This window comes from Notamacropus eugenii, chromosome 3 (assembly GCF_028372415.1).
Source record: "Notamacropus eugenii isolate mMacEug1 chromosome 3, mMacEug1.pri_v2, whole genome shotgun sequence".
Lineage (NCBI taxonomy): Eukaryota > Metazoa > Chordata > Mammalia > Diprotodontia > Macropodidae > Notamacropus > Notamacropus eugenii.
This window is the reverse complement of record NC_092874.1, coordinates 266,359,212-266,379,461: the sequence shown is the minus strand read 5'-3', so window position 1 is coordinate 266,379,461 and position 20,250 is coordinate 266,359,212. Positions and strand designations below refer to the sequence as shown.

General features: G+C 34.6%; 1 protein-coding gene across 5 annotated transcripts in view; it reads right to left on the bottom strand.

The window, feature by feature from the left end:
* LRRIQ1 (leucine rich repeats and IQ motif containing 1) overlaps window positions 1-20,250 on the bottom strand; it is a 297,422-nt gene that overhangs the window by 108,230 nt on the left and 168,942 nt on the right. For all 5 annotated transcript variants that reach the window (XM_072655502.1, XM_072655506.1, XM_072655503.1 and 2 more), the window contains one exon: window positions 19,180-19,281. In XM_072655502.1, the coding sequence (XP_072511603.1) occupies window positions 19,180-19,281 (102 nt within the window). The remainder of the gene's footprint in view (window positions 1-19,179; window positions 19,282-20,250) is intronic.

The following is a 20,250-nucleotide window of genomic DNA, read 5'->3' as shown; positions in this document are numbered from 1 at the left end:
AGGTTTAATGATTAATTTGAAAAGGTTGGCCTAAAATTGCATACAGAATAAAACTAGAGCAGCCTGGAGTATGTAGATGGAAGACTGACCAAATGAATTACCACACAAGTTTATCTATACTTGGGTCAGATACAGAAGACAGACAATGAATTATCCCTAAAATTACAGTAGAGGTAGAGAACATGCTGGATTGTATTTATGAAATCACAGAGCTTTCATGATCCTAAGCTATTTTCCAGCAAAATAAAATAATGTTTCAACACAAATATTCTTTCAGCCTGGTTGTGAGTCTTGGAACACAAGAATAACTGAAGAATCCAAGTTGGGAGTGTCCACAAAGTGCCCAGATGTTGAGCTCTGTGACCTTGGGCGTCAGTTACCTCATCCCTGAAAGTGGGGTCTGGGCCTGATAGTTTAAAAAATTGGGATATCAAAAGAGTGTGAATATTATATGAAGAAGATGTTAAGGACTGATAATCAAGAAGAACTAATAGAATAGTTTAAATAGATATGTAACACTCATCTGTTTGTTGTAAGTTTCTCTACTTGCTTTGAAATTGCTTAAGACTTTTGGGGTGCTTTATATAATCTTCCATTTTCAGAAAACAGAAATTCATAAAACATAAGTAACTGAGTTTTGCATATCTGAATAGAATATTTCCTAAATTCTCCTTATTAGTCTTTAACCTCTTCTTATTACAATCTTTTAACATTCCAATGCCTTTTTTTTAACTTTTTTTCACTCTTATTGGTAGTTACCAAGCAGTTACTGTAGCTCTATTGTGTGAAATATGCTATCTCAAATACCATTAAAAGATTTAAAAAGAAACAGGAGAAAATCTCTGTAAACTCAAGAAATTTAGAGGTTAGTTAAAGAGGCAAAAAGACAGAACAGGTAATACTGAGAATATTTCATAGCTGTGAATCGTACAGAACATACAAAATATTCAAGTGTTGAGCTGAATCAATTTTCATGAAGACAGACCCGTATAAGTGAAATAGATAGATGGGATGCATTTTGTTAATTATTTTTGGATAATGAGTTGTTTTATAAACAACTGTAACTACTCTTGAACTTTCTTAGATGCTTCTAATCCAAATACAGACAGTTAGATGGTACAGTGGATAGAGCACCACTCCTGGAATTAGGAAGACCTATATTCTTGAGTTCAAATCTGACCTCAGATGCTAGTTCTGTGACCCTTGGCAAGTCACTTAACCCTGCTTGTCTCATTTTCTTCATCTGTAAAATGAGCTAGAGAAGGAAAGGGCAAACCACTCTAGCATCTTTACCAAGTAAACCCCAAATGGGGTCATGAAGAGTCAGATGCAGCTGAAAAACAACTGAATGACAACAACAAAATCTGAAGAACTGACATAAAATAAATGACTTAGTTGAAGTAAACTTTAGATATTGAAGCAGTTCCAAAAGATACTTACTCTGATGTACAAAGTAAGATAGGATGACAGAATTAGTAGTGACATCTAAATTCCATATGCAGCCCATAAATCATTAACCAAGTTGAGATAGTGCAGTATTGATGTTGCAGTTCTATTTTAATTTTTTTATCTTGTGAATTTAAAGTTCTACCTTATATGCTAGAGATAATATGGAATATCATAGCTAGCTTCTGGTCTTAGAGACAGAAGACCCAGTTTCAAGTCTGGCTGTCAAGTCTGGGTGACTGTGGGCAAGCCACTTAAAATCTTCATGAACCTGTTCCCTTTGAAATAAGGTAAATGGAAGTGACACTACCCACTTCAAAGGGTTTCTGGAAAGGAAGCACTTTGTGAATGTTAATGAACTATATTAACAGGATCTAAGTCAGTCACATTTTAAATATATTATCAGTTACTTCAAATATTCAAATATACACATACACACACTCAGAATGGGAGATCTATCTATTTATCTCTCATCTATTTCCCGTTCCCAGTGCTTAGCACATAGTAAATACTAATAATCCTGAGACCAATAAATTAGGTTTTGGTTGTATGAGTGCAAATTACCCAAGACTTACCCTTCAGTAGGATAATGCAATCCTACATCTACATTTAGGGTAGCTAGGTGGTGCACTGGATAGAGAGTTGGGCTAAGAACCAGAAAGACTCATCTTCATGTGTTCAAATCTAGTCTCAGTCACCTCCTAGCTGAGTGACTAGGCAAGTCACTTAATCCTGTTTCCCTCAGTTTCTTTGTCTGTAAAATGAGCTGGAGAAGAAAATGCCAAACCATTCCAGTATCTCTGTCCAGAAAACCCCAGATGGGGTCACAGAGAGTCAAACACAACTGGAAAAAATGACTTAACATCTAACTCTTAGAGCTGTCATTAAGAAATTAGATATATATGTTTAGCACTGTGTAGGAGTTATCTGCCTTTCTCTCTGCTATTTGCCATGCCTCACTTTTGTCAAGAGGTTCCCACAAGTGAACTCTGGTATAGCATCCTCTCTTGTTAATGGTACATTCCATCTGCTTTCCTGCTTGCTCTGCCTTCCTCTTTCCTTCAGTTGCTTTAGGTTTTTTGATTCCTAAATCTTTGCTTAGACTTCAGACCTCCCACCCTTGTTCTGCTAACCAAGAATTGTACCCTCTTGACTTCTGACCCAGTGCTCACCCTGCTACCCTGACACAGCTACCTGGTTTGCACTCAGGGCTCTCTTCTCTCCCTGACCTTGACTCTTCTACTTCTCTGACTTTACCTCTATAGCCTCAGTTTCCTCACCTATAGAATGAGTGATTGGAACTAGATGATCTTTGAGGCCCCTTCTAGCTATGTTGCTTCTCTATCGGATCACCCAAGCCTTGATGCAGAGTCTGCGGTCCCAGCAGTTAGGATACCCTGGCTGGTTGTCGTCCTTTGTTCTCCAAGAGGACCAAAATGACATTGCTATGCTAGAATCAAGTTTCAGTGTGTCCAACTGTGGCTGATTAGACCAATATGAGCTTGGAATGTCCTACCACAGGTCGGGCACAAATAGTCCAAGTGAACATTTGGGGTGGATTCTTTAAATTTGTACATATTGCATTTCTTTTGAGCTATTTCAATTCTGCCTTGCTCATAGAGCACAGAACCTTCTCTGATGTGGGTACGCCAGGCTGGCAGTCCTGTGCCAGTGTCTCCCATGTCACACAATCAATTCCAAAATTCTTGAGACCTTAAGAGTGTCCTTGAATTGCTTCTTCTGACTCTGTGTGAACTCTTGCTCGGCGTGAGTTCTCCATAAAATAGTCTTTTTAGCAAGCATATGTTTTGCATTTGAACAACATAACTAGCCCATTGGAGTTGTGCTCTCTGAGGCAGAGTGTGAATGCTTGGTCTACTTTTACTTTGGAAGAAGACAGTCCCAGCAAAAGGAAACCAAAGCCCCAACAAAAGGAAGTCAAAGCCCCAAACAATAAGCTTTTCTCACATCTCCCAATGAAACAAGATGGACCCCTTATTAATCCATAACCCATAGTGGGGTTCCCAGTTTTTACAGTTGAATCTGATTCTATTTTTGAGAAGCAGAAGACACTCCCTCTGCTGACTTGGATTTTAGACTCCATGCCTATGCACAATTCCAGACTCCATGTTTCATTAGAAATATGGCTCAGAACGCCTAATGTTTTTGATGTTTGGTCTTTCTGTCTTTGTTTGGAACCCTATACCACTGACCTCACCATTGCCTAATGCCTTTGCCTATTCCATGGACTCAGAGCATTAACTTCTCTGATGACACTGGAATTGCCCATGAGGGATTAGAACACCTAAGTGCTCTCATTGGTTCAAAATGAATTTCTCTCATCCTGGCATTTCAGCCTGAATCTGAATCCACTGTTACCTACAGCCTGCTGTGACAAAGAGCAAGATAAAAGTAAGGTCAGCCCAGCAAAGATTCCAGCAGAACAAGTGTTAGTCAACCTGGAGCTGATTTTCATGGAAATAAGATTCCTTGTTCCTGGCCCATTGCTACAACCTTCCACTTGTTTCGACCAAGGAAAGAAGTGGTACAATTTCAAAACTGGAAGGGTACTTGCAGCAAGCCCTTAAAAATGACAGAGTGGGTGGCAGGCTGGGTGGGCATAATGGGAAAGGGTTTCAGGGCCTAGAGAATGTTCACAGGCATTTAAGAAGCTCTCTCTCTTACTTTGGAAATGGAACAACTTGAACTTTTGTCAGTCACAGAGCAAGTGAAAAGATTTGATTTAAGAAATACACGTTTAGAAAGTAGAATTGGAAGAAGCCTGAATGTGTTAGCAATTTCATAGTGCAGTAAGTAAATCAATAAGGGTAGGTTATATACTGAACTGAGTCATAATTTGTCATTTGTCTTTCTAGGATTCTGTTCTATATTGTCACATTAGCCAAACAGTTAATAAGTTCTACGCCTGTCTGTCTCAGATAACAATTAGAAATTCTTGTTCCCTGATTTCTCAGTTTGTGATAAAATGACATGTCATTTAGGGAAATTGTTTATTTTTTTATAATGCTCAATTCAAAGCATATTTTTAATAAGCAGAGTAATACACAATGAACAATGTGAAACTGACTTGCAATTTTGTCACTTATTTATAATCAGCTAATCAATCAGTATTTATTAAGGATATTCTAAGTGCCAGGCAAGGTGAGATACTGGAAATAACAAAAAACAACAACAAAATAGGAGAGATAAGAACATACATGACTATATTCAACATAAATAGAAAATAAATGTAACAATAAAGTGACCTTGGAAATCAATCAGGCAAATTTAAGGACCATTCAGGTCCTAATGTTCATTTCAACTGAATGTACAAGTGAAATTTGTTAATCATCAATCATTCTACCCAAGCTGCTGTGTACATAGATTACAGCTAAAGCAGTTCCACCTCAAGCTGTGGTCAGAGCATTTACAGAACCATTTTGTTCCCTTTGAGGGTAAGTGGAGTCTAAATCTGTTTGGGCCTCCACTTTCATTAACTGAGACAATAGAAATAGTATTATCAATTTCCTTTATACTTTGATTTTTTTTTAAATTAAAAAATTATAAAATAGTATGAACTTTTCTGAGGTATGTACAGGATTGAATCTAGACAGGAATGTGACATTTAAATGTACACATTCTACAATTAAATGCATTAATGTGATATAGCCTTATGTACATTTTATTTTTTCATTCTATTTTGAAATGATAAAACGATATAAACTTTATTTTTAAAAATAAACATTAAACAAACACTATCATTTATGAGATGAAAACTCAAATATTTTAGGGAGATTTAGGTCTATGAAATGGTACAGTGCACCACAGGAGGATATATAATATTGGAGTAACACAGACTAACAAAGACTGACAACGTCGACACAAGCAGACCCACCATTCTGGCTAAGAACCAGGAGTCACGCTTGTTATGTAGAACTCTCAAGGGTATCACATAATCAGAGGTCACAATCGAGGCAACAGAAGCAATGTCACGATATCAGAGAATGGGCCAATTCAGATCTGCTCCCTGACAGTCAGCGAGGTCAGGGCTCGCGGCAAATAATTGTATTAGACAGAAATATTCTCTGCACACTTTTAGAACTGTCATCTGAACAAACAAGGCCAGGTCATCTGTAGGTTAAATCTGAATTCTTTTCCTGGCATCCAGTACTACTTTCTACTCTTAATTTGTTCAATTTTTTTTTTCTGTAAAATTGGAAATTCTCTTCTGCCATTGTAGGTGTTGTATAAATACTTGGTGAATAAATTTATTTTAAATGTTCATGTAAACTCATTCATTAATCATTTAATATGAATTTTATGATTGCATTATATATCCAAATATCACTAAACATAGTGATATTTCTTATATTTTAACCTGATAAAGCTATTGCATGAAAAATTAAAAACCTATTCTTGAGACAAGGAAGGAAAATATTTTTTATATTGAAATGAAATAAACTCTATATAGCTTGGGTAATTAACCTGAGGCCTGTGAACTTAATTTTTTTTTGACAAATATATTTCAGTTTAATTGCTTTCCTTTTTTATCCTATATATTTTATTTTAGGATGTATTTACAGACATTATTCTGAGATGGGGTCCATAGGCTTCATCACACTGCCAAAGGGGTTCAGGACACAAAAATAGGTTAAAAAGTTGCTTTCTATAATCTTTCTCAGGTGATTATTTTTATAGGACCCTCTGACTTGGTTTACCCTTTGTAAAACATAAAACACTCATAAAATTAGCATTTGGAAAAAGGTACAAATTAATAAAATAATAAAAGATACATATTAATCACTCAATTTGTCTCCTGAAGGGTTAGTCAGAAAAAAAATTACCCTAGTAAAATACAGTTCAACGAATCAAATCAAAGAGGAAATGAATGTGAAAGGATAGTTTTTTTTTAATCTGACAGAAATGTCTACGCAATATGATGTTTTTATTAGAGTAACGTTAATTGGAATGGTGTAACATATTAATTTTTCAGAAGCCTAAACTAAAAACTTGAAAATTCACTTTAATGGCCCATATTCTCTATCTACCATGAATGAGAAAGTGGATTGTCAATCATCTTTATCTTTTTCTCCATTCTTAAAATGGAGACTTTCAAAAAGTGGAATACTGTGACCCAAATCCAGTAATTCTACACTGTTAAAAGGTATGCAATTTCTTGTTGTAATTATTTAATATACATTACTTTAACCCAAATAGAATGTATAAAAAGTCTTTTAACAATCACTGTTATTTTGACTCGGAGAGTTTAGATGCTTTATTTCAAAACCCAATTTCAACAGGTACTATCTAAAATGATAATGTCCCTCAACAAGCTTTTCTCCTTGTACGTTTAGTCTCACATTTTTTTTAATTTTTAATTTTTCTAAATCCTCAAATTTAATATTTACTTAAAACATACTTGTATACAAAGCAAAATACAATGGCAGACATCCAAATTCAAATGCAGTAATAAACATGATGATAAAATCTTGACACTGACACTGGCAAGTGTTCAAATTTCAACTCAGTTTGTATGCAACTATATGCTTTTCATGGCAGAGTTTTGGTTTAGTAAGCTATCAGTGGGAAAGTACTCTGTATAGTTCCATCTATATGGAAAAGCAAATGATCCAAAAGCCAACAGGATAGTGCTCCCAATTTTGGAAGAAAAAAGATCCTAGAATCTTTTCACATTTCAAAGACTGTATATAACTTCAATTTTGAATAATTTGTGAGCATAAACTTCCTCTGAGATCTTCTAAGTCTGTAGCACATATCTTGTATTTTCACAAATTATATGAATGTTGTAAAAGGTATAAGCCTTTGTTCAGAGCAAATAAGAAAATTTTCAATAACTATTTCAGTTTCATAGATTTTACTTAAGATTTAGTTTTTTTTTTCACTCTCATATCTTCAAAATGTAGTTTGACTATATGTTTGAGCCACAACTTTATCAGTAATAAAAAGGAAAAAAAAACAAATGTATGTTCAACATTAAAGATGTTTTTATACGGAAACATGCCTTGACCTCATTAAAAGAAACCAATATTTCATAACACTGCATCTTATGTCCAAGTGATGGGAAAACAAAAATTTTTTTGTTAAAACAAACTAAAGGCAATTACATTTTCAGATCAGCAGTGTCCTTGTAAGGTTCTTCCTCTAATCCAAACCCTATGGGCATTTTCACAGCTCAGATAGGGGATTAAAAGCATTCCTGGCATAATCTCCAAAATGTATAGGACCTTTATCCCACCAGCCTCCTTTCATGGGTTTCAGCTTGTTATAGCTGACTAAATAGTAATAGTGTTTGAGCATAATATTGTCAGTCTTAAAATGACATGCGTGATTCCCTTTTTTCTGTCATTTAAATATGATAATTCTCAATGTAATTTGATAACAGCAGACTTGAATTTAAAAGAGAAGCAGCTGTGAATAGTAATAATTTGGAAATTTATCATTTAAGAGATTCCCAAATTTAGTACTCTGCATTCAAGAATTTGCAGACAAATAAAAACAATGGCTTAAAAAAATGAACCTAAGGCAAAAATTCCTCACTTACTTTTAACTAAACTCAAGTTCTGTGTTATAATATTCAATTCAGAAGGGAATTTAGCCAAAATCTCCATTACACTTCAACTCTTTGGATTTAACTTGTTTCTAAAATTATCTGCATTTTGCACTCTAAGACCTGGGTCACAACCTTACTTAGGGACAGGAAATAGTTATCAGGTCACCGAGTGGTCAGATGAAAAAGGATTTGAAATGCTTCAGCACTTAAGACTCTATTCATTCGAAAGGACTGCCTCATACACTGTTCAAAGGTATGGATTGCTTCTCTTTGAGTAGGTCCATTTATGCATTTATACAATTGTAAATATCCTTTAAGAAGAATCAAAGCTTTAGACTCTGGACAATGGAAAATGTACTGAAAAAGAAGTCCTTCCATTCAGGCACAGAGAACTTTGTGTCAAAGCCACCTTGGGAAGCTATCACAGGAATTGACCTTTAGGAAATGCTCGAATGTTCTAATTAACCACTTAATGAGTCCAAGGCTACCTCTTCTGGCAATGGATACGGCACACAAAATAAGGAGTGGAGAGAGGAGGTGAGACAGACACACACTTTTTGGATGTTTTTCTTCTTAAAGAAGCAAATGAGACTTTTCATGGAAACTCAGCTGCCCATTTTTCTCCCACCTAAGGAAGATGGCTGTTTCACCTGGATATCTCCCAGGGGCAGTCGTGGAGCATTCTTTCACGTTCACCTGATACCATTCATTTCTAATGAACCATGCAAATGAGGATAGGGAATTAGAGTGGAGGGACAAAAAGGGGAGGAGGGCTATTTCAGCTGAATTCTGCAGTGGGGGGATGTTGGCCTCAATATTAGTTCTCTAAATTCACAAACATGTGCAATCTCCATACTGAGCAGTGGTAGTGATCTCAGCATCAGAGACTTCAGACAATGAAAAGAACTCTCCACCAAAAGCACAACTTTCAACTTAAAAAAAGCAATGAAAAGGCCTGATCATAACACAATCTTCTAAACAAGCCTCTTTCCAACATGCAGAAGTCCAAGCTCATCTCATTAAGAACACAGGACCACATAAAGGTGTTCCATATTGACTTGCTTTTTCTCTGGCAATAAACGCTAAGGAATGTTTTATTCTGCAAATGTTGAGGGAAGCAGTGTTATCATTGATAGACAGGAGGTTGGAAAATTAGGCCCAGATTTTATTTTTAAGTTTTATTTTATAATAAGAAACTGGGCCATTAAAAGTATGTAACTGAAGCTCTGGTGCGTGCACTGGCAGGCCCCTGCAGTCTTTTTACAACTTTTCAGAGTGCCGCTGTTGTGAACTGGGTTTGCACTCTGCCACAAGAGCAGCTCTGACCCATGGCGAGCACTCCTTCAGATCAACACTGCCTCGGGCTTTTCTGCTTTCTCCAACAAGTCTTACATTTCAGGCATCAAGTTGAATTTCTTCTGGAGATGATTAACCCAAACCCATGACAGATTTTTTCCAAGATATCCAACTCCTTATGTTTATTTTATCCTGGCTCTTTTTTGGATGTACTGGACACAAGTAACCTACTCATTTTACATGTTAAAGGGCTGGTGGAGAGCCATTAATTCCTTAAAAAATGAGAAAATATTGCAATGTGCTGAACTCTGTTGTGTGAGATCACACTAGCTACAAAATTTGGATTTTTATAAGGCATGCTTCTTCTGTGCTAGTTTTTTTTTTAAGGCATTTCATCACATCTCAAGATAAGGATCTTATGCTTTCTGGAAATGCATTACAGTATATTAAAAAACACAATGCTGGAAGGATCAATTGCTGTTTCCATAAGCACAGTTTGCAGGGGGTTTCAACTAAACCTAAATCTTGGCATACAGCATTTCAGTCAAGAAAAAAAAGAAAAGAAAAAAAGAAAAGGGCAATTCTTCTTTTCCTTGTCCCCATCCAATCCCTATAATTCCTAACCTTTTCATGATTTTCTTTTTAGATTGGGTAGAAATGATGGGTACGCAAAGACTTCAGGTGCTTTCTTAACCTTCTCAAAAAAGAAATTTCTAAAGAAATTATTTTTGAAAATAGCTAGATAAATTAAACCTTTATTAAACATCACTAATGGAACCTTTCAGTAGAACTTGAAGATTCTATGTTCTTATAAAAAAAGTATCTTGGATGCTTTCACTGGCTCTTGAGGCCAATACAATTCTCTTTGGAACTTTGTTTCAAAATACATTATTATTTTGTTAATGGATAGTAAATTGTTTTATACACACACATATATAAACATATATATACACATTCATATATGTATATATGTGTATTGTGCACACATAAAATATTCACAAAGAAACAGAAATAATAATTCTATTTGAAATCTCTGTCGCTGAAATTTTCCAGCCTTTTCCCAGTCAAACAATAATGGAAAGGAGTCAAGAATATTACAAATTTATAAAAGGAATAAATATAATCTTAAAAATACTAAATATAACTGTCTTACTTTCAATAAAGTTACTGACAAAGCATAGAATTTGAAGACAATGTACAAAATAAAAGCAGCTAAACTACAATACTATAGTAGAATATAGGTTTTTAAATCACACAAGTAGTTGGTATTTTCTGACCATGAGTGGATCTCATTGCTATGTGAAAATCACAGTTTTGAGAAACTCTGAATCTAGAAATTTACTTTTAGGCCTTAATGATTTTCATGGTGATAGATTAGTATATTAATTAATTCAATAAGCATTTGTGGAACACATAGATATTTAGAAAAATCTTCTAGGTGCTAAGAGATAGAAAATTTAGATAAGACATGTTATCTTTATGGAATTCACAATCTAGCAGTTTAGAGTAAAAATATTTTCATTACTTTAAAAGAACTAAAAAATACAAAGAAAAGATGATTTTAGCTAATTTACAATTTATATTTGGGATTAGTTATTTTTATAAATAAGATGATTCTTATTTATCATGAAGGATACAGGTGCATAAAATAATAAAGTACTGTTTAAAGAAATCTAAAAATATATTTTCCTATCAAATAACAAAAACAATTAAACTTATATAAAAAAAGAAATACCATATATAATAGAGTGATGTTCATTATTCACTAGTTCAGGCTAATAAGTTCAGGATCGTTCATTTTGTTTAATTAAGGTTAAATAAATACAAAAAATACATTTCTTCTTACAAATGCAAAAGAATACAAAATCTTCAGAAGTTCATTGTCTTACACATAAATCTCAATAGTTATTTGTAGAATGAAGGGAAAATATTATATTTCATCTTTAAGTAGAGGATCCAAACAGTTGATTTTTATAATTTGATTTATTACTCAAAGTTGATAGGTATCAGTTTCTTCTTTAATTCACATTTAGGTGGACTACCTAAATTCAAAACCTTATACGTAACAGTGAGAAGATGATTGACTGACTGTCTAATATCACTTTAGACATATCTAGGGCAGATATGAATATTAAATTTGTCCTGGTAAAACTTACAGCAAAATGGATCATTCACTTAAACCTGGAACTCTCTCAGAGGAATTATTTCATTGCCAACTGAAAATTTTTCATTAAAAATGTTAGGTCATTAAAATATAACTATATGTATATATGAATAAACATACACACACACACACACACACACACACACACACACACACATATATATATATATATACAGAGAGAGAGAGAGAGAGATATCATAGATATTCAGAAGCATCCAGCTAATAGTCAAATGCACCTACTACGTATAACTTCAAATAGCTCTGTTACAATATGAAATTTGTCCTGGTAAAACTTAGAGCAGGATGGATCATTCACTTAACTTGAAACTCACTCAGAGGGATGATTTCATTGCCACATGAAAACAATTTTTATATTTAAAAGATATTAGGTCATCTAAAAGATATCTATAATATCTCTCTATCAATATATTCATATGCCTATACACACATGTATTCTGAAGTATTCAGGCAATAATAAAATACAAGTAGTAAGTATAATTAAAATAGCTATTTTTCTTGTCTTCCATGACAACTCAAAGAATGTCTGGAAAAGTAAAAAGAAATGCAGTTGAGAATAAATCTCAATAACTCCATGATTTACTCAACTGCTCAAAAGATTTCCACCACAAATAGTTTTTGGATTGCTTCCTCCCCAGTAACAAGGAAGGAATTTTACACAAATTCAGATAATACACCACCTTTGCTACCCTTTCAGCTGAGTGTTAAAAGCTGAAGGACCTTAGGATGAGGAAGAATAAATTGTTTACAGTCATGAAGTCTGGCAAGAACCACAACCACAAGGAATAGAACAGTGTGACACTATGAATGTATTTAGAACTTGCTCAAACGTTTCCTTAATAGAGTAAAGAAATGCATTTGTCTGTCAGTATTATACTTCTTATCCAAGATTTGTAAAGTATTAAATCTATAGGATTTAAAATAGGAAGATAGCTTAGAACTCATTCAAAAACCTTTATTTTACAGATGAGAAATAGGTGGTAAAGAGGACTAGATTCCACATCTGATATCAAAGCTAGCACTCTTTTTGCTATACCACATTGCCTTCCAGTGTCAGCAATTTCTAGTACAAAAGTATGTCACAAAAATTACATCTTGGCTATAACTGAGATGATATAGCATTATGTAGTAGGTATGTATTACTTTAAGATTGATGAGCACTTTACACGCATTGTCTCATTTCAACCTCATATCAACCATAGGTGTTGTTATTATTCCTAGTTTGTAGAAGACGAATGTAAGACTCAGAGAATCACAATTTAAAGTTAAAAGGGCCTTGAGGGGCCACCTAGCCCAACTCATACCCCAAAAGGGAATCCCATTGTAGCATATCCAATAAACGGCCAACCAGACTCTTCTTGATGACTGCTAATTTGAAGGACCCAAGCAGCTACTTTTGGCTATGTCTCATTGTTAGAATTTTTTTCCCCTAAAATCTCTAGATCATTTTCAGACAGAATGGTTATACAAAAAAGTTAAGTGACTTGTACAAGGTCACAAGAGATTAAATGTCAAAGACGAACCTAGGTTTTTTTCTCACTCCAAGTCCAGCAAGTTATCCACTATATCACAGCTGCCCAAATTTTATTTTTTCATGCAGTCCTTCATGTCTGTAGAATTTTTTCATGGTGTTCTTAGGTCAAAATAAATACCCAAAGGTTTTATTTATTAAGTAGTTAGGTTGAAAATGTAAAATATTGTGCAGTGTCTTCTGTAAATTCACTGTGGCTCCCCAAGGCATCATGGCATACAATTTAGGAACCACAGTATAACACTCTGCTTCACCTCTCCATGCCTCAGTTTCCTTATTTGGAAAATGAAACACTTGGATTAGATCTCTAAGATTAACTCAAAATCTAAGATGAATCATCTATGATCTATCAACATACATTTCAGTTTGAGTGGAATATGCAACAATAAAGAACCAAAAAGAGACTTTTCCATAACTAGGTATGTGCAGAAGATTGGAGACTGTAGTATTCAACTTACTCAGGTACAAACCTAGCTATCAATAATGTGAAAAGTAGTCACAGTAGAATGAATGTGTGAACCACTGGCATAAGAAGTTTTCATTTGAATTCTGAATTAACTGTAAGTTTAAACTGAGACCCTTATAAGTTCTTAATTTAAAGCAATGGGAATTAAAAGAAGGAAAGTTTAGAAGTTGAAATTATATCAAAAGTGAATAGGCTGTTATTTAAAATATTGTTCCTCACATTTATCCAAATGTGATTTGTATGTAGACACTACGTATACAAGATGATTGATAGAGTTCATACATGTTTTTAAATGATGTGTGCATATTCATATAAGAAGGAGGGAGGATGAGCAGAGACAGAGGAAGAGAGAATGCTGGTTGGACCAGCGATTAAATTGGTACAATGGAAGAAACTCCTTCTACCAATGGAGACTGACAACTAATCTGTAACATATATTAGAGAGTTGCCAAATGAAGAATTAAATAACTCAGTCCTTAAAGTTTACAAAGTCTTCTCTTCAAAAAATTTCTATGAGGTAGGTGTTATAAATATTATTCTTTCTATCTTACAGATGAAGAAATCTAGGCTAAAAAAGGGTACTTGTAAATGCTTTGCCCATAATCATGCAGTCAACAAATGTTGGAGAGTCTACATTTGAATGCAGCTCTCCTGCCTTTACCTCTAGTGCTCTCTCTACTATAAAACGCTGCCTTTAACGTTAGATGTACCAAAATGGGTCTGATTCGGTTAAGCAATCTACAGTCATAGCACATGACAAGGACACAGAGAAGTATTATTAATATATTCAGTATTTTTTTTAACTTTAGCAAATAAATGAAATGATATCTCGGAGAATATTTTGAAGATTTTTCTCCTTTTACTGATATAACAAATGGTTTTATCCTCAATGGGTTTTCTTTTCCATATACAAGATTTTAAAATGATGAAGCAATCAGTCAATAAACATTTATTAAACACCGTAGCCTACTAAAGTTATCACTTCTTTGAGAATAGAGCTCCTTGACTGACTTGAAAATGCTCCAAATGACCAAATAAGAATTTTTAAAAGTCTACCTCATTGTCCCTCAACCCTTTTGACAAGTGGTATGATGTTTTCCATATAGGTAGTTAAGTATGTTTATGGCATCAGGAAACTCATATTTTAAGTTGCAGAAAACGTACAGATCTGTGTCAGTAGAGAAGGTGTCATCAACTGAGAGGTTCATAATAAATGAGAAGTTCAGTCGCTAATGTTTCATAAAACTGCAACACAATACCAACTAAGAAGTTCAAAGTAGAGTATTAAAGGAATAAATATTGGGCCAAAACTAAGGAGTACAAAAGGCAGAAAGTGTAAATCTGCATTTTTTTTCTTAAGAATGCCTTCAGGAGTGGTTGGTCCTACCCATAGCTCCTTCTTCATTTTGCCAGACAGGCCTAAGAAGCTACAGATCAAGTGAAGTCTATTGTTCTTTACTTCCTCTGTTATCACATACAGCACCCCGAAACATATGCTTTTATAATTTACCCTTAACTATAGTTGTTGTGTATATAATGTAGGTAAACTGATCCAATGGTCCTGGGGTCACAAAAATTTTGGCCAAGTGCTCTAAAACTTTGTGTTCTAACATGACAGAGTGTTCCCCTTATTGGCTACAGAACTAGGCAGAAGTTTCTAAGAGAGGCAATCCTCAAGAATGCTCACTTATTCCCATCTCCAGAATGTATGGAATGAAACTTTTTGTCTGGGACTTCCTGTGACTGGTGGGACAGAGTGACTTCTCTCCCCGCCCCACAGCCATGGATGCTGGTCGTATATGGCAGCATGCACACATGATGCCCAGGCCTCAGGACTCTGGCTGCATCTTCTGCTTGTGTTCCCTCCCCCATACTTCTAAGTATGGGTGATCCAAAAGCCTGGGGTTCTGGGTCCCACAATCTGAGATGACTCAAATCAGAGGAGGTTAGAGAAGACAACCACAAAGGATGATGAGATTCCTTCCAGGCTAGAGATATCTATCTCAGGATTGTTCATTGCCCCCTTTACATATACTTATAGTTGTGTGTGTGTGTGTGTGTGTGTGTGTATACAATCACAGACATATATAGAAGTCCTTTTTTAAAAAAAGAGAAAATGAGTCCATACTTATAATATTAGTAACTTTTGTGTTAATAATTAGCAGTAAGGAATGGCATTAAATCAGTGCTGAGGACTAGAAACAGGAAAGCAAACCTGTGATGGAAAATTGTGAATTAGGGGTCACGAAAGATACAGAGATCCAAGACTAACAACTGACATCTGGAACTTAAAGTAGGGTAACTCAAAGCAAAGGTAACATAAGTAGCAAGCAGGTTCAGAAGACAGCCAAAAATTAGGACCAGTAAATAATAATAACAATAACACATTCTTATTATTTGCTAGCATTTATGTGACACCTATTATGTACCAGGAACTGTACCAGGCAATTTACAAATATTATCCCATTTCATCCTGACAACAAGTCCCTGAGGCAGATGCTATTATCATCCCTATCTTACAGTTGAGGAAACCAAGGAAAACAGAGATTAAGTGAAATGCCCAAGATCATACAGGTAGGAAGTGTCTGGGGTCTAAATTGAACTTAGGTCTTCCTACTCCAGGCTCAGCTCCACCATACCACCTACTAGCTAGCTGCCTGGTGAGTTAACTAAATAAGAGAAATAACCTAAAGCTGGGACTCAAAGTTGGGACAAGGGTTGGGTCAAGAAAAGAAGAACCATGGGATAACATGGAAAACCTAATGTTGAACCAGTCTGCCTCTTTTTACAGAAAGAGCTTACCAAAAGCTTGGCACAAGCATGAGTCTACCCTGGGAGGCAGGTGTAGGTCAGCAGGTTACTCAGCTTTCTTCTGGTCAAAGGTCTACACCTGGCAGCCAGGCCCTGTCTGCCAGACCTTGACAAATGGTGCATGTTTGTACTAATGAAGTACCAGAATCTTAATTCATCAGCATTGGTACTACACCATGTGTCCTCCATCTGGACATAGCTCTTTCATTTGTCAATACTTCATGAAGAGGGGATAGTGGAAGAATAACTGTGTTGTCTTAGTAGCAGGCTACTTTACAGAATATAGAGCAAGAGAAAGAGATAATTATTCATCCTTAGATCACTCAGTTGGGAAAAGTAAAGAACTGTTTTTTGGCAACTTTTATCAACATACTAAAGATATACTAATTGATAGTGACCATTTATTCTTCAAAATAAGCATATTTCTTTTTCAAAGACCCACAGAGATAAAAAAAAAAAAGATTCTCTTTTAACTATCTGGATCCTGATACACACACAGGTATAAGGGAACATCAGTAAATCATTGCTTAAATGAATACTAAATATGTCCTAAGGGTATTATAAAGAATATTTTAAAAATCACAGATTCAAGAATGTAAAATATTAAAAATGAGATTGGATTTTTAAAAATCTTCACACAGAACTATCTTAAACCAAATGGAAATTAGGAAAGACAGCATTCAAATTATACTATGGCCTAATTTAAACAAAACCAAGGAAATTATGACTGCTGCCAAACCAGTCTTGGTTTCCCATTGCGCCTAGAAGTTGTTCCATGTAGTGTTCCACAGACTACCATCCCCAGTGGATATATGGTTAAATGGATGTTGCAAGTGTTACTCTTAAATCAGACCTTCCTCACTTCTTCAGGAAGTATGTCCAATTGTTAATTTAATTTGCATTTTTCCAATCCAAAAAAAAAAAGCAAACCTCCAAATACAACTGTTTTTGCAAAGCTCTTTCTTTCCAATTCTTTTTTTTTTCAAATGCCTGTTAGTCTCTTGAAAATTTGGTAAGTACATAAAAGCTGCTCTGTGAAATTAATGAAATGCCAGATGCACTTGAGGTTGAAAAGAAAAAGTAAACCAAACACATTTCACATGGGGAAAAGGATACAAGTACAAATATGTTGCCTTATATAATGAAGCATGCATGGAAATGTTCCGTCCATATATGGGTCACCTTATCCAGTACTATTTTGGCTAATCCTACCATACTCATGCATACACACACACACACACACACACACATATATATGTATATATATAGACATATACACATACATGTGTGTACTTTTCCACCTACATACAACAAAGACTACACATACAAGTATACGCCTCCTGTTCTAATTGTAACAAATCTGCACGTCCCTTGGAAAGAGCCAAACAGAATTCCTTATACTGGAAAGGTTTCCTTCTCTCTACTCCTGAGACATGTTCCAGCTTAAAGGGGCAAAAAAGCTCTAATTGTCGCTCTTCCTAGGGCATCCCCTTTCCAAAGTAACAATCCTCCTACTTAACAGGTAACATCTGTGGGGTTGCTATTGATTTTAGTTAGAATTTCCGTTCTCTCCCCCATTTAAAGAAATAAAACTATAGCACTGAGCATACAGCAGGAAGATTAGATTTGCTTAAAATTACAAATCTTAATTTTATTGATAAAGTATTTAAAGAGCTCACTAAAAAAACAAACTTTCACTCACACAGTAATAAATTTTTAAAATTCACACTTAGTATCTTTGACCCCCTCTTTGATAGTGACTAAGTGATCCTGTGGCTAGAGTTATATGATCAGCTGTAACTTTCAAAAAAAATTAACATATGAAGAAATAGATACACAAGAAATACCAGCACAATACCTCAATTTTTGGAATAACAAAGAAGTAGAAAGTAATGAATTCAAATGCCTACTTCATATATAATTCATAAAACTGAATTTAAAGTTCTAAACATTTCATGGTATTCTAATTTCTCTGGCTCATCACTCCTCTAAGAAAGTACAGGCAATACTATAAAAGGGTAGATTTTCATAGGGATAGTTGTGAAACATCTGTTTAATTGTTTCAGTCATACTTAGTAACATTTCAATTCAATACCAGCAATCCCTTCATTTTTCAAGTAGTAAAATCAGCATTCTCTGATTCTCTGAACACTTTAATGTATATTTTATAAAAAAAACTAATAAAAGCTAGTAACCATACAGTGCTGACTATGTGCCAGGCACTGTGCTAAGCACTTTACCAATATTATCTCACTTGATCTTCCTAATGACTCTGGGAGGTGTTATTATTAAATAATGCAGAGGGGGAGTGGGACTTTTTCTAGCAGAAGAGATGAGAGCACATTCTTGAATCCACTCAAGGATTTCAACCCTCAATAGAAAATCCATAGAACTTAATTAAATCTATATGCAACATATATTCATTTCATATCATATATTCATTTCCGTTTTTAACCAGGCAGAACAACTAAAGTAGACAAAAAAGAGAAGTAGAATGACCTTTAAAAGCAGTGCGAGGTTAAAATTTTCATATACATGATGTGTGTATATATACATATATATACATACACATATATCTATAGATGTAGATGCATATACACATGCACACATATATGTGTCACTAAGAATGTAAGTTCATATAACTCTAGTACAAGTGCAACATAAACTTCTGATATGATAATTCATTTGTTGTTTTTTAAATTTTTGCTGAGTATTATTTTTAACTTTTATTCAATCATAGTTTGAGTACTGTATTGATATATTTCTTAATTATATACATTTTGAATACTTCATTGAGAATTTTTATGTATTTTAAAGTCATTATTTAATCTTTATGTTTGTAACTTAATTGATAGGTGTGACTGACCCCTACTTACCTTCAAAATACCCCTGTCTGGAACGGTGTGCTTTCCTTGCTGGCTTCACAGGGGGTTGGTTTTTTCCATTATTTTTGAACAATGCCAGGCGCACAGCAGGGTCTAGACAAAAAGAAGGTAAAAATCAAAGGTCACTGCTGGCTCACTCATTCCCTGAAATAGCTCTTCTTGATTAAGTCACTTAAAAAGTCAGAACCTTTTTCATGTCATTTATATGAACAAAATAATGATGTTCTTTTACTTCTAAATTGTGTATATAACAGAATGAACCAAATCATACAGATTAATGTTTGTGATATTCTTTTCATTTCTGATTACAAATATTAGTTGTCAATATTTTAAAATATCCATGGTAAATCAACTATTAATACAACTATAATATTCTTATTTATAGGCATTATTCTTCCCTTTGGGGCTAAGATTCCCCTTTATTATTGCATATTTTTCCATTTTTAAAAGTTCTGAGGCTTTGGTGAAATTAAAGAAAATTTAAATATGCTTTAGTTGGATATATAACATCTATCTACTAATTCATTCATCTACTTTAAAATGGCTCCTGTGTCCCTTTCTTTATTTCTGCCACTTGATGCATACTGTGGCTATCAGGAGAGGAAGACTGGGAACTAGATCATAGAATTTGAAGCTGGAAATAGTAACCTTGGGGATCATAAAACCCAAACCATTAATTTTTATGATGAGAAGATTAAAGGTCAGAAAGGATGTGATTTGCCCAAGGACATACAGCTAGTCAATGGTAGAGCCAGATTCAAATCCAAGTCTTTGGAGAAAGCACTGGAGTAAGTTATAGGAAATGGGGGAAAAAAAAGAGTGGGGAGGGGAGGAACTAAACACATCTGAAACTGGATTAGTTTTAATAGGATTTTTTTTCTTCATCTGCTTTGCTCTTGAAGATGTTCATAGATTAATACTGACATCCCACTATCTTTCTACATTCAATTGACAGTCTATATCAATTAATTACATATAAAATAAAGTGGAAGTTGAAAATAAGGAAAGAGAAATAAGGATGGAGGAAAATGTTCCATTTCGAAGAATCATTGTCAAGATTTA